General features: G+C 42.9%; 1 protein-coding gene across 7 annotated transcripts in view; it reads right to left on the reverse strand.

Moving 5' to 3' along the window:
* Positions 1–14,585, reverse strand: part of MLIP (muscular LMNA interacting protein) — a 274,040-nt gene that overhangs the window by 53,021 nt on the left and 206,434 nt on the right. For all 7 annotated transcript variants that reach the window (XM_029595699.1, XM_029595700.1, XM_029595705.1 and 4 more), the window contains 4 exons: positions 9,502–9,567; positions 9,333–9,416; positions 9,172–9,231; positions 5,783–5,827 (listed from right to left, as the gene is read on the reverse strand). In XM_029595699.1, coding sequence (XP_029451559.1) covers positions 5,783–5,827; positions 9,172–9,231; positions 9,333–9,416; positions 9,502–9,567 — 255 coding nt within the window. The remainder of the gene's footprint in view (positions 1–5,782; positions 5,828–9,171; positions 9,232–9,332; positions 9,417–9,501; positions 9,568–14,585) is intronic.

Genomic DNA, 14,585 nt, shown 5'->3' on the forward strand with positions numbered 1-14,585 from the left:
ATAAATCAGTTTACATTTTAATTAAACTGGTCAGAAAGTTTTATTTTTACATTTATGAATATAATGGTTTTCATATATCTGTGCAGTAGTTAGATATAGTCCTGGTCCTAGAATTAATTGCAGTAATAGATTTCTCTGTTGCAATTTCTTCTGCACCATTTTTTTCTGATAAGAGACTAATGAAGTTTGTCTATGTCACCACTGAGGGTCTGGCTAGAGCTGGGAAAACCCCAGAGGGACAGCCAGGACTTCAAGGAAGGGCAGAGAGGATCTTCCACCTGTACCAGCCACCTCCCCCACAGGTTGAACCCTTGGGTTTTGGTGGCTGGCGGGACTTAGGCTGACGCTGGAATCAAGGCTGGAACTTGGAGACACAGGCTGGAGACTGAGGACTACATATGAAGGCAAGGAAGGGGTAGAGACTGAGGCAAGGCACAACTGGAGACAAGGGCTGGGCACACATAGAACTAGGCTAGACAGGCTGAGCAGACTGGGACAAGGCAAGGCACTGGCAATACAGGGAGCAGGTACCAAGGACAGGACTAGGCCAGAGAAGGATAAGATTAGATATAACAGGCGAGGACAGAACAAGGAACCCAGAAGCCTGAAGGCAGCAGTTCAGAAGGCCCATAGGCAAGTAAGCATGAGTTCTGGAAGCCAAAGACAAGGCAAGACAGAGGTGAAAGGCATGTGAAGGCCACAGGGCTAGGCAGAAAGCTTGAGTAGGTCACAGAGCAATATAAGGTAGAACAGGGCCAAGTAAGGAGCAGAGTAGACTCAATGAAAAGGCATCCAGTATTGCAAGAGGCATGGCTAAATAGGCCAAGCCCTGCTGAGTCTTGAGTCCATGAAGACTATGGCTGGAGTGAGAGCAGGTGTAGCTCCATGGGAACTTCTGCTGATAGGGAGGCTGTACCCCCTCTTAAAGCCCCCTCCCACTAGGTCCCACAGGACAGGAAAATCTTGGGCATCTGGGGTATAATCAGGGTGGAACTGGACACTAGGATTCATAAGAGACAGGGTCTGAATGAAAGTCTTTGAAGATCTAATGAGAACACTTGGGACTGTGTTGTCAGACTCTGAGTATTTTTAGGAGCAAAGTTAATTGACTAAAGTCTCTCAAAAACAACGTTGTAGAACTGGGGATCCTGGAGTGGCAAGGCTGTTGACTGACTGGGGCTCCTCCTGGAGTGGCACAACTGGCATGGCTAACTTGAGCTCCTCCCAGTTGGACTGGGGCTCCTCCCAGTGTGGCACAGCTGGAGACACAATGGTAGCATTCACATCCTGGAATGGATTTTGCAGAACAGGATTTGGAACAAAACTAGATTTTTTTTTCAGGAAATAAAGGCAGACTCTGGGTACTGAATAAAAAATTGCTTCAAATATTTATAAAGTTTTTTCGTTGTAGAATTTAAAATTGTTGATGGAGTTTTTTGGTATATATGACAAGCACTGGTTAACTCTATATATAGGCCTAGCAAAGTGTATGAATGAAAGGGGGGGGGGGGGGGGGCGTGGCTCAAAAGTTTGCTCACCTCTGCTCTAAAGATATGGAATTCAAACATTTGCACCCCTTGCATTCCCATAAGGCAGGACTGGGGAACTTACATATGACACATGTTGTGAATCCTGAGGGGCTATGACCTTGGCATTGAGAACAAACCCAGTGAAGAGCTGAGGGTTCAAAAGGATTAAAATAATTTTCACTGTGCTTACCAGGCAGGCAAGGAATCCTGGACTCACTCCCATAGGGATGGTATGGCCTTGTCATTCTGTCACAACTGAGGGTCTGACTAGAACTGAGGAACCCCCATATGGGCAGCTCAGGGCTTCAAATCAGGGCAGAGAGGATATTCCACCTATACTGGTCACCTCGTTGGCTGCTCTTCAAATCCAATTCCACTTTTCACCCTGCCGTTGAAGCAAAGGGCCATGATGAAGTTGCATCAGTATGAAGGCTTATTGGTTAAGGGTAGTAACTGCCACACCAGCAAGTCACCCCCATGCATTCTTTTCTTCTTTTCCATCCTCTAGCCTTTAAGGATCCACAATGTTTATCCCATGCCCCTTTGAATTCTTTCACTGTTTTCATCTTCACCACCTCCTCCAGAAGGGCATTCCAGGCATCCACTACTCTCTCCATGAAGAAATATTTCCTGATGTTGGTTCTGGGTTGTCCTCCCTGGAGTTTCATTTCATGACCCCTAGTCCTACTGATTTCAAAACCTTTCAAGTATCTGAAGGTCTGTATTATATCTCCCCTGCACTGCCTCTCTTCCAGTGTATACATATTCATATTCTTCAACCTCTCCTCATAGATCTTCTCATACAGACCCCACACCATTTTGGTTGCTCTTCTCTGAACCACCTCCATCTTGTCTTTGAGATATGGACTCCAGAACTGAACACAAATCTCTAAGTATCTCACAGAGAACAGATACTAGGGACAGGACCAGACTAGACAAGGACAAGATTAGACAAGGACAGGACAAGACAGAACAAGGAGCACAGAGGCCTGAAGGTCACATTTCAGAAGGCCCGTAGGCCACTAAGCATAAGGCCCGGACACCAGATATAGAAATACTAAGAGGTTCAGAGGCTACAGACTAGGCAAGGCAAAGCAGGAAGGTCCAGAGGCCACAGGACCAGGTAAGGTAGAGCTGGAAGGCCCAGAGGCCACAGGACTAGGCAGAAGGCCACAGAGGAATACAAGATAGAACAGGGCCATGCAGAGAGCCAAGTAGACTCCATGACAAGGCATCAGGTATTGCAAGAGGCAGAGCTAAATAAGCCAAGCCCTGCTGAGTCATAAATCCATGGAGATTATGGCTGAAGCAAAAGCAGGTATAGCTCCCTGGGGACCTCTGGTGGCAGGAAGGCTGCATAGCGGGCTGGATCCTAACAGTCTACTTAAAATTTTATTTATTTATTATTTTTATATACCGACATTCATCTCAATTGAGATATCACACCGGTTTACATTCAGGTACTGTAGGTATTTCTCTATCCCCAGAGGGCTTACAATCTAAGTTTTTGATATATTTTAGAATGTTAAAAAACAATTCAGTCTGAAAGAAATATATTGTTCATATAAAATTTAAAGGCAAATAAACCACAAAATTTAATAAAATAAGCTGAGTGAAATGAAGGCCAAAAAATCCAAAATATTGTCTTCATTTACCATTCTTTTCAAGCAATACTCTGAAATAAATTTAGTTTTATTATATCTTTCTTATCTTGATAGTTAAAAAAATTGATTCAAACTTAACAGAGTAAAAGCTTAAAAGGCCAATGTATTAAGCAGCAAAATGTTTTCTTAGAAAGATTTTTTGCAAGGAAACATTTGCAAAATCTTAACAAACATACAAAAACATTAAACTGTGGATGTTTTGTGCAAAACTTTTCATAATAATAACATGGACATCTGTAACATCCCATGCCCTCACACTCACCCTTTAAGACACCTGCCCACAATAAACAGATATTGGTAACAAAAGGTCATAGCTTTATTTGTAATACCTAACACAAGCCATAATTAATTTTCAATGGTTATCCAAAAATCCTTCCCATCCCACTTGCAATGTTCACAGGCAAATCCTCTGCTATGTCCCAGCAGCATGACAACTTCAGCTCCCTACCTGGATATCAGGCATCCTCCAACACACCACTGTCATGGGCAATGACCACCAATGACACACCCCAACCATGGAGTACACCTTACATACCACTCACTGCTTCAGGCATGACAGCTCCTCCAAAGTTGCTCCTCCAACACACGCTGCCATTCACAAGCATAGAAAAAAATGATCTAAATCCTATAATGGCAGAGGTTCCCCCTCCTGCAACAGCTGTGACAATTCCCCATAACAAAAATGCAAATTAAAATAGGTAGAAAAGAAGCCTGTTTAGTTGCTGGATCAAAAGAAGAGATTATTAAGTATACCTCCTCTTAATCCCATGGCAATGTCCACTACCCCCCCTCCCCACCCACCCACAAACACACTTACCTACTTCCTTGCAGCCAACTATCAACGAGACATCATTATGTGCCCATGGTGATGATTTGAACTACAAGGCCAAGAAAGGATACCCCAGTGTCTCCAGTATTTGCCAAGGCCCCTTTCCTCCTCTCTTCCCAGTAAGGACTAGGTTCATGCTGTGATAAGGGATCTGGTGCCATATTACTCTTGGCATCAAAGGACCATGCTTACCTGCCTTCCAAGAGAAACAGTTATTTTTCTGTATGGGCCCAGGAAGTGGCAGTTCAAGCAAACCACCATGGGGATTTAAAAGGGCCTCACAGCTTATGCAAGGACCCCCACCAACCTCTACAAGTGTCAATGAAAGTCCCCGGTGGCCTTTGTGTCCCCCATCCATATCTCCATGCCCCTCCCAAGCCCAAAATACAAAATTAATATCCTTTGGTTAATCTCTATCCTCTTCTCCCTCTCCTCTTGCCCCCTGAATAATCAGCTTCTTCAGGGGAACAATGTTCAATAAACTCCATTAGTGATATTATATCAACAACCTCTTCAACATATACATTGTCTAAATTGTAATTTTTAAAATTCAGGCTGAAGTAAAATTTGCTGGGCTCAAATACACATCCCCAACAACTCCATGTTTATGAGATATATTTCACAATGTACGTTTCTCACATCCCTCAGTGCCATACTACATGGTGTCATGGATAAACACCGCCATGATGGGAGATTTGGGATCTACATTTTTTTCTATTTTAAGCTATGCTGCTATGGGTTAAAACAGATGATGAATAGCATTGTGGAATGCGAGAAATGTACATTGTGAAATATATCTAATAAACATGTTGGGGATATATATTTGAGACCGGTAAATACATATTCCCATTCAGTTTAGAATCGTTGTATTTCACTCAACACGTCTTTGTCCAGATTTAAGGTCCTGTGTATTAAATATTCTGCGGGAAGAATGCTTAGTATATAAGGTCCTATGTATTCCACTTGTAGCATGACAGAAGATTATTAGCCAATATAGAAAGGGGTGGGGGTTTTTTGCAGATTTTTTATTTTGACAGTTTTCTATTGTAAAGCAATAAGGGTATACAATCAGTGGGAGACATCAGCCTTGCTGTCAGAGTGGCAACTTTTCAGGAGCCTGAATCATATAAAAGCTCAACTGTGCCTTGACATCATAGAATCCTCACATGGCACCATCCTGACACAAGAAAATGTATAGAAGAATTGAATGATCCCTGACACTCATTTTTAAAACATAAGCAGATATATGAAAACTACTGCTGAAATAATTGTGAGGAAAATTTTATTTTAATGCTATCTGATTATGATGGGACAAACATCAGAGAACAGCTTTATGAGATAAATATGCTAAACACAGAGATAAAATGGAAGAAAAAACTTTGCACTGTGGAACTATGAGAGGCATTTGCTATTCTAGTTGTCTAGAAATTATGAAACAGAGAAATTGCAGTTGACAATTATATAGTTGTAATTACATAGCTTTGACAGCATATGCCCTAGCTGACTTGCAATTGTTGATTGTATTTAAATATCAATAGAACATGCTAGTATATCTTAATACATCTGCCTTTTTATATCAAAAATATGTTTTGTTAAGAGGGGAATTCTTAGGACTCAGCAGCATGCAAACCTTTTTCCTTAATGTGCTCATTATAGGGACTTTAATTGCTAAGTTAATGGGTCATTAATCCCATAATAAAGTCCAATAATCATTTATGTGGTCAAATCATGTAGTAATTAAAATTACAAAGAAAGCTTACATATCTAGTTTCTCGTCCAGCAGTTCTTGGCATAGTCATAAGCATCTGCATTCACAAAAGAAGAATTAACATAATTAAACAACCAAGGCAGAAAAGAGCCAGATGTTGCATTTGTTTTATATCTTTGCCCCTAGAAACTAATAGCCAAAATGAAGGCATTCTATCTCTGTAATTTAACTGAAAGTATATCTAGAAGCTAAAAGCTGCCAGATGTAGTTGAAAAAAGTAAATAAACATTTATGGACATAATGCAATTCAAAATGAACACTGTGGAGTCAATACTGAAAGCAGTTTGTCCAGCTCAAGTTCTGCCACCAGAAGATGATGCACCCCATGAGTAGAGAACTGACAGGGAGTCCAAACCCTGCCAGCCAAATGTATGAGAGGGAGAAGGAAGCCTGAGTCTGTATGTGAGGGAGAACAAGCCAGTGATTTTGAGAGCCTGTGTATATGGGATAGAGAGCCAGTGAGTGTGAAAGAGCCTCTGTGTGTGTGTGTGGGGGGGGGGGGGGGGGGGAGGTGAGTCAATGAGTATGATAGCCGTGTACGTGTGTGTATATCTCAGGGAGAGGGGGGTTGTGTGTGTGAGAGCCTGTGCATGGGAGTGGGAGAGAGAGACAGTGAGTATGAAAAAGCCTGTGTATAGGTGAGGGGAGGGGGAAGAGAGCCTGTGTATATGTTTGATTGGTGAGAGAGAGAGTGGGAGAAAGACATTCAGTATGAGGGAAGAGAACAAAGAATGTGTATATGTGAGGAAGAGTGAATAGTGAGTAAGTGTGAGTGTGTGAGAGCCTATGTGTATTTGTGAGGGAGAGACTGTGTGTGCGTGCACACATGTGTTTGTATATGTGTGTGTATTTGTGAGTGAGAAGAGGGAGGGAGAGAGAGTGCCTGTGATTGTGAGAGAGTTTGTGTGTTTGAGAGAAGGCGTGTGCATGACAGCCAACATGTATGAGAGAGGTACTAAGTATGTTAGGGAGTTCGTGTATATGAGAGAGGAAAAAGTGTATACCCTCCCTGTCCCCCACTAATCCACAATAATCTGAGGGTACTTGGAAATCAAAAAGTTCCCAGGTATGGAGAGCTGGGCTTAGTTTTAACCCCAATTTGTTTTAACTATTGGACTTTATTTGATGTGTCTGCTGTTTTGACATAATTAATTGATGTTTGGTACACTGTTAAAAATTTTAAAATGTTATTATTGGATATTAGTCAGTTCTACTGGTTTGAAATATGTATTCTTTATATTTCTCTGTTTTCATTATTATGATTTTTATATTTTTTGATTTTATTGTTTGATGTTTTATGAGGAATGAAAATGTTTGATTTTGTCCATTTTTGCACTATGTACAGAGTCTGACTTGTTGCAGTTTTCAGTTCAGGTTTTCTCTGCACATTTCTCTTTGTATATTATGGTTCTTTATTCTGTATTTGGCGAGGCTTGTGTGTGACCTAGGTGATGTATTGTGCTGGCATATAGTTTCCGTGTAGAGAGCTATAGCAGCTTGGCTTGTTCTCCTCTCCTAATAGGAAATGTATTGGTGTTTATGGACCTGGTATATTATTTGCAGTGTTGCCTTTTCTGAGGTAGGGTTTTTATTTTTTGAGGGCTGGTAGTTAGGGTGGTTTTGGTTTGGTAGATGTGCTATACTGTAATTGTAATTCAGTTTACTCATGGCTTTCTGGTGGCCAAGCCTACACCCAAGACATGTTTCAATAGGCCTAATATCATATGGGATCCAAACATCTTTTTAGCAGGATTTTCTGGTTGGCACCCCAGCAGCAGCCCTGCCCTTGCATAAAATTCTGTGGTAACAGGAAGCCCTAAACAAGAAGGGATCAGAGCTGCCACAAGGCCTGTGAGCTTTCACTGGCCCACAGACCCCATGTTGACTTTCATTACTAATATTGCTGCTGTTTGCAGATCCCAATTGTGTTTGGGACAGCCATGAAGGGAAGGGTTTGCTGAATGTGCATAGGCCAGAGGAGATTGCCACTTTTCCTGTCTCCTCACCCACCACTGAACCTCCCCAAGAAAAAAATATGTTGCCCCTGTCAGCAGACATGGTCAAAAGGGAAATGTTGCTGCCCCTAACAAATGTTTGGAAAAATAAACTTTTTGAAGGAAGGGATTGGATGCAGGAGGCGTTTGAGGGTTGGATCACCTGGAGAGGAATTGGCTGTAAAAGGTGAGGGAGGTATGACAGAAGATCAAATGGGGGATCTAGGATGAGAGGAGACCAACTTAGGGGGGATGAGAAAAAAAAGGACTGGAGGGGAGGCTGAGGGGGTGAGTGAGAGGGGGGTGGAGGATTGGGTGAGTGGAAGGGATGATAGGATGATAGAGCATCAATCAGTGGTTATAAAAATGGCATGGAGATGAGACAGGATTAGCTAGGAAGATAGGAAAAGGTTAGAAGGGGTGAGAGAGGGGATGGTCTGGGAAGTGATGAATATAAGAGGGGATCAGCTGGAGGGGTAGAGGTTGACAGAGCAGGACCTCTGGAGCTGATGAAGGTTGAGAGAGGGGATTAGCTGGATTGTGGTGAGGGGGAGGGTGGAGTGATTGTTGGAAGGGGACCCCCCTGATGAATTGTTTTGACTGTCCTCTGGGGTCATATACATTTTCAAGTGGTAAAATGGGGTTGCATCAGCTAAAAGTTTGGGATGCCCTGGCCTAGGGCTTCTAATACCCTTACACCGATCGTGGGCTAGCAGTGGTGAGTCAAGGGATGTGATATAAAATAAAAAAACAGACAACTTTTCCTTATGGTGGGGGTAGCAGTTATTAAGTAATTGTAATTTTCCTGACTGTTCTAATGGGATGATGGTTTTTTTTTTTATTTGGGCTCATTCGAGCGCACCTCACTTTGTGCATAGTTTTCTAGTAATAAGGCAAGTAATAAATAGTTGTGTGGAAGGATAAAGGTGAAAATTTTACTTCGTGCATTCGAGTGTTTGGAATTTTCACCACTGAATGTTGAAAACCCTATATGTAGCAAGTATAATTTATATGGTTAAGTGTGAATATCGCTACTTATCCGGCTAAGTAACACCGCCAAGTTAGGTCCTCCCCACCCCCACCCCCCACTGATTATCCAGCTAACTACTTAGCCAGATAAGTGATTTATCCAGCTAGGTGGCAAGCACTGAACATATATTTAGCAGCCGCCACTTAGCCAGAAAAGTCCTATTTATCCGGTTAAACATAAATTGAATATTAACTTCTACATGTCTTTAACTGCTAGAAAAGCAGAATCTCTCCAAAAAGTGTTTTTATTGTTATAAAATTTTAATTCTTTTGAAATCTGATCAGCTCCTTCCCTACAATATGCCATATTTAAAAGGAGGTTTATAGTCAGGCATTGTTATTCAAGGTTGCAACATACCTTGGGTGCATCCGAACTTGTTAACACTTGTGGAGACTCTGGAGCGACATCATGGTGGTGCTGGAAATGGGGAAAGAAAGTGCATAGACAGAGTTAGCAGTAAAGAAGGACGGAAGGGAAAAGAATATTGTCAAGCCAATAATGTACTAATGCTATTTTACCATTGGTAAGGGATCCTGTAACACTTTATCAATAGCAGCACAGAGTTCATCAGTTTGTTGCCTGAGCTGTGCAGGGGAACACAACTGGGAACATGAAATTAGTTGAGTTAGATTTGTGCTTCAGAGATTACAGAAAGCAAAATACAAAATAACAAAACAATATGATTACTTCAGAATGTGTTTCTGAGGTGTCCTCTTCAGCAACATATGGGGTCTTGACAGGGTCATCTAGTGCCTAATAAAAACACAATGATTTTGCTTTTAGAGTGACTTATAGTAAATACATTGTATAATAAATAGTTCATGCTTGTAATTTCTTTGCTGGTTGACAAGAAAAGTCTAGCAGCTTGAGAGAGTCTCCTAATGGTTAATGCAGTAGGCTAAGAACCAGCAAAACCAGGTTTTAAATCCATTTCCTCCACTGACACTCCTTCTCACTTTGGGTATTAATTTATTTCTAGTTTTCTCAGATACCCATTTAAATTGTAAGCTTTTCTGGGAAGGGACTATTGTACTTGAAAAACTAATAATGCTTTTTGCCACCCTGAGCATTATGGGGCGGATTTTAAAAAGAGCGCGAATAGCCTACTTTTGTTTGCTCTCCAGGCGCAAACAAAAGTACGCTGGATTTTAGTAGATACGTGCGGAGCCGCGCGTATCTGCTAAAAACCTGGATCGGCGCGCGCAAGGCTATGGATTTTGTATAGCCGGCGTGCGCCGAGCCGCGCAGCCTACCCCCGTTCCTTCCAAGGCCGCTCCGAAATCGGAGCGGCCTCGGAGGGAACTTTCCTTTGCCCTCCCCTCACCTTCCCCTCCCTTCCCCTACCTAACCCACCCACCCGGCCCTGTCTAAACCCCCCCCTTACCTTTGTCGGGGGATTTACGCCTCCTGGAGGGAGGCGTAAATCCCCGCGCGTCAGCGGGCCTCCTGCGCGCCGGGACGCGACCTGGGGGCGGGTCCGGAGGGCGCGGCCATGCCCCCGGGCCGCCCCGGGCCGTAGCCACGCCCCGGGCCCACCCCCGGAACGCTCCCAACACGCCCCGAAAACGCCGCGCGGTTCGGGCCCGCCCCCGACACGCCCCCGACACGCCCCCTCCGAAAACCCCGGGACTTACGCGAGTCCCGGGGCTCTGCGCGCGCCGGTAGGCCTATGTAAAATAGGCTTACCGGCGCGCAGGGCCCTGCTCGCGTAAATCCGCCCAGTTTTGGGCGGATTTACGCGAGCAGGGCTCTGAAAATCCGCCCCTATGTGGAGAGGTAGACTAAATTCCCAAAAAATGTTTAAGTCTTAATTATTGCATCTAAATACTTTGATTTTGAATTCATTATAAGAAAAATAATAATTTAAGGCCAGAACCAAGCAGAAAGGTATTAAGAAAAGTTAGTAGAGGATGTTCATATGAATGATCCTGGCAAACAAAGGTTTACATGCTTGTGATGCACCCAGAAAGGCCTAAGATTTCTGGCAAAATAGATTACACTGGGGAACACAATTTTCGTTGAGTTAGATCTAACACTTGTTATTGACTAACTTTTGACATCTGAATCCAAAGATGACCCCAGTTTTTTTCAATCACATTAACTTTTTAGGGTTCAGGATACCCTCCCTTTGTCCCAAAAATCATATAAAATGTACATACAAAGGAAATAAAAGAAAAAATTACCTGAATATACTGTTTATTTAGAGTTATTTTATTCATACAAAGGCTATATATTATTACTGTAAGTCAAATTGTGTACAAGTAGTAAAGTTCTGCTACCAAACATACAAGGTAAAAATTTATGCATATAGCTTTTCCGGCAGTGTTCAATCTGTGGACAATCTCGCCTGATGCTCCAACAATAGTCAGCCATCATATGTACATCCCATCTACCCTGATACTGTGCCTCCATGACCTTCAAATCTTGGTGGAATCGTTCACTTTGCCTTTCACTGACTGCACCAAGGTTTTTTAGGAAGTCAGCAAGATGGCTATGCAGAAAATGCACCTTGATGCTCATGTTGCAACGAAGCATTTTGAAGCTCTTCAAGAGTTTCTGGACAATTTCGGTGTAATTCTGTGCTTGTGTATTTCTAAGAAAGTCCTTACAAGGTTTTTGAATGACAACCAAGCATTCTTTTGGAGTTCTGACATTGTCCCAATGAAATGTTCATCTTTAATGAGCTGCCGAATCTGTGGACGGTCAAACACACCGGCATTTATCTTTTCAAATGACAGGCTAGGAAATGCCAAAATGAGATACTTGAAACAGTCTCCTTCAGTTGGCAAAGCTTTAACAAATTGCTTCATGAGACCCAGTTTTATATGCAGAGGTGGTAATATACTGTTCTTTCTGTCAACAAGTGGCTCATGTAGAATGTTTGGATCACCAGGTTTGAGGTCAGATCTTGGAGGCCTGCTTACATCCTAAGCTTCGAGAGAGAAAGAGAGAGACTCGGACTTGCCTGTGAACATCTAGTTGCTGACCTGAGTCGAACATCTAGCCGCCGAGACCGGGGGTGAGTTCCGAGCCCCGACGGAGGTGGAGAGAGAGCGCGGCCCTAGGGGGCGGATCTTGGATGCGGAACCGGAAGCGGCCTACAAAAGCGGCCTGCTTACATCTTAAGATTCGAGAGAGAAAGAGAGAGACTCGGACTTGCCTGTGAACATCTAGTTGCTGACCTGAGTCGAACATCTAGCCACCGAGACCTGGGGTGAGTTCCGAGCCCCGACGGAGATGGAGAGAGAGCGCGGCCCTAGGGGGAGGATCTTGGAGGCGGAACCGGAAGCAGCCTACAAAAGAGGCCTGCTAGTGGCGTGCAGCAGAGCCGGCAAGCCGCTGAAGCCACGCGCGCTCAAGGGGTGCGTGAGTTTCAATGGACTTTGCCGGACTTCGCCGGATCTTGCCGGGAATAGCTGGACTCCTTATTATTTAAAACGTTTCAAAGAAGGTATTTACGAGACTCTCTTAATCTCGCTTTGGTTCCATATTTTAGAGACCTAAGTGAGACTTGCTGTTGGGGTGGTGTCATGCCTGCTAAAAGAAAAGGAAAAGTCAGGGTTTTTCCCTCCCTGCCCTCTTCAGTAGCATCCCCCATACAGCAAGTCATCACAAATTTTATGGTCTCACCCATACAGGAGAATAAGAGAGCCAAGGATTCTGATGATATAGGAAGTTTGGGAGGACAACCTGTATCTACAGAGGAGGCGTCTCTAAGTCCCAATTTGGAACTTCCTCCGGTTCAGAGAAGAGATCCTCAGGTTTCTGACACAGACCTGACAAACATCAGTCTTCATGGAGCTGGAGTGGGGGAAATACAATCCCCTTTACAAGGCTCCGTGGAAACTAGGACTGATTTCGACACTGCTACTGATAGTAGCAGTGGGAAAATAGGTATGCCTGTGAGACCTGAATCGATAACTCTGGAGACAATTTGGGAGATGATGGCAGGATTGTCTGTCAATGTTAAAGAATTAGAAGGGAAAATTGATTTAATAAGTTCAAGACATGCGCAGGATTCCATACAAGTGCAATCACAGATTAAAGAATCTAGTGGTAAGATTAAAATTTTAGAAGAGAAAGATGCAAAAACTCAAGATTTTAAAGTTGCAGTTATTAAGGATAGAGATCAGTTGGCTAGAAGGATAGAGACACTAGAGAATAATGCAAAGCGCTTAAATTTGCGTATTCTACATTTTCCAAGAATAACTGGAGAAACCTCTCAGGTTACCCTAATAAAATTTCTTAATGAAGCGCTTGGATTTACTTCTGGTGACTCACCTCTAGTCAATAATTGTTATTTCCTTCCTAAAAGTAGAGTAAGAAATACATCTGAAGAAATGTTTCAGGGTAACTTAACTAATTTCCTTGAGGATTCTTCTGCAAATGTTATTGATTGGGGAACTCTTTTGGTGACCCTTTTTTCAATAAAGGATTTGAACCAAATTATGAAGAAATATTTTAATAGGTTTCCTATCTCCTATTTGGAGAAACCAATTAAGATTTTTCCTGACTTAGCTGTAGTAACACAGCAAGGACAAAAAGCTTTTTTAGCTTTTCGTCAGCAGTTAATTTCAATGGGTTTCATTTTCAGATTAAGATTTCCATGCAAATGTTTTGTTTCTAAACAGGACGAATCCTTTATTTTCTTTTATCCAGACCAATTAAAGGTCTTTATAGATCAGAGGAAACTGTCTACATCATCCCCAATTATCCAGTAAAGGAATTAAATATGTGTGTTGGGTTTGCCACATAATTACTTGATGAGTGTATATGGCTTTGCTCTCCCTGTGATTTTCATGGATAAATCCAAAGCATCTCTCCTATTGATTGATATGTAATGAGGATGGAGTCAATTTATATGTTTCAAATATGGTTTAAGGAAAATAATTTTGTTTCGTGACTGTCATCTCATGTGTTTTCTCTAAATACAAATTTATGATTGTTTGTATTTGTAAAATCAGAGCTGCCACAGGGCAGGTGAGCTTTCACTGGCTCACAGACCCTAAGCTGGCTTTAATTACTAATATTGCTGCTGTTTGCAGATCCCAATTGTGTTTGGGACAGCCATGAAGGGAGGGGTTTGCTGAATGTGCATAGGCCAGTGGAGATTGCCACTTTTCCTGTCTCCTCACCCACCACTGAACCTCCCCAAGAAAAATATTGTTGCCCCTGTCAGCAGCCTGTCCTCTCTTCTCAGCAGTTGTCATCCACATTTGGCCCAGGGTCAAAAGGGAAATGTTGCTGCCCCTAACAAATGTTTGGAAAAGAGACTTTTTGAAGGAAGCAGGAGGCATTTGAGGGTTGGATCACCTGGAGAGGAATTGGTTGTAAAAGGTGAGGGAGGTATGACAGAAGATCAAATGGGGGATCTAGGATGAGAGGAGACTAACTAGGGGGGATGAGAAAAAAAAGGACTGGAGAAGAGGCTGAGGGAATGAGTGAGAGGGGAGTGGAAGATTGGGTGAGAGGAAGGGATGATAGGATGATAGAGGATCAATTGGTGGTTATAAAAATGGCATGGAGATGAGACAAGATTAGCTAGGAAGATAGGAAAGGGTTAGAAGGGGTGAGAGAGGGGATGGTCTGGGAAGGTGAGAGGAGTGATGAATATAAGAGGGGATCAGCTGGTAGGGTAGAGGTGGGGTAGAGGTCCTCTGGAGGTGATGAAGGTTGAGAGAGGGGATTAGCTGGAGTGTGGGGAGGGTGAGGGTGGAGTGATTTTTGGAAGGGTACCCCCTGATGAATTATGGTCTTGAAAAGTTCCAAAA

This window comes from Rhinatrema bivittatum, chromosome 3 (assembly GCF_901001135.1).
Source record: "Rhinatrema bivittatum chromosome 3, aRhiBiv1.1, whole genome shotgun sequence".
In the NCBI taxonomy this organism is placed as follows: Eukaryota; Metazoa; Chordata; class Amphibia; order Gymnophiona; family Rhinatrematidae; genus Rhinatrema; species Rhinatrema bivittatum.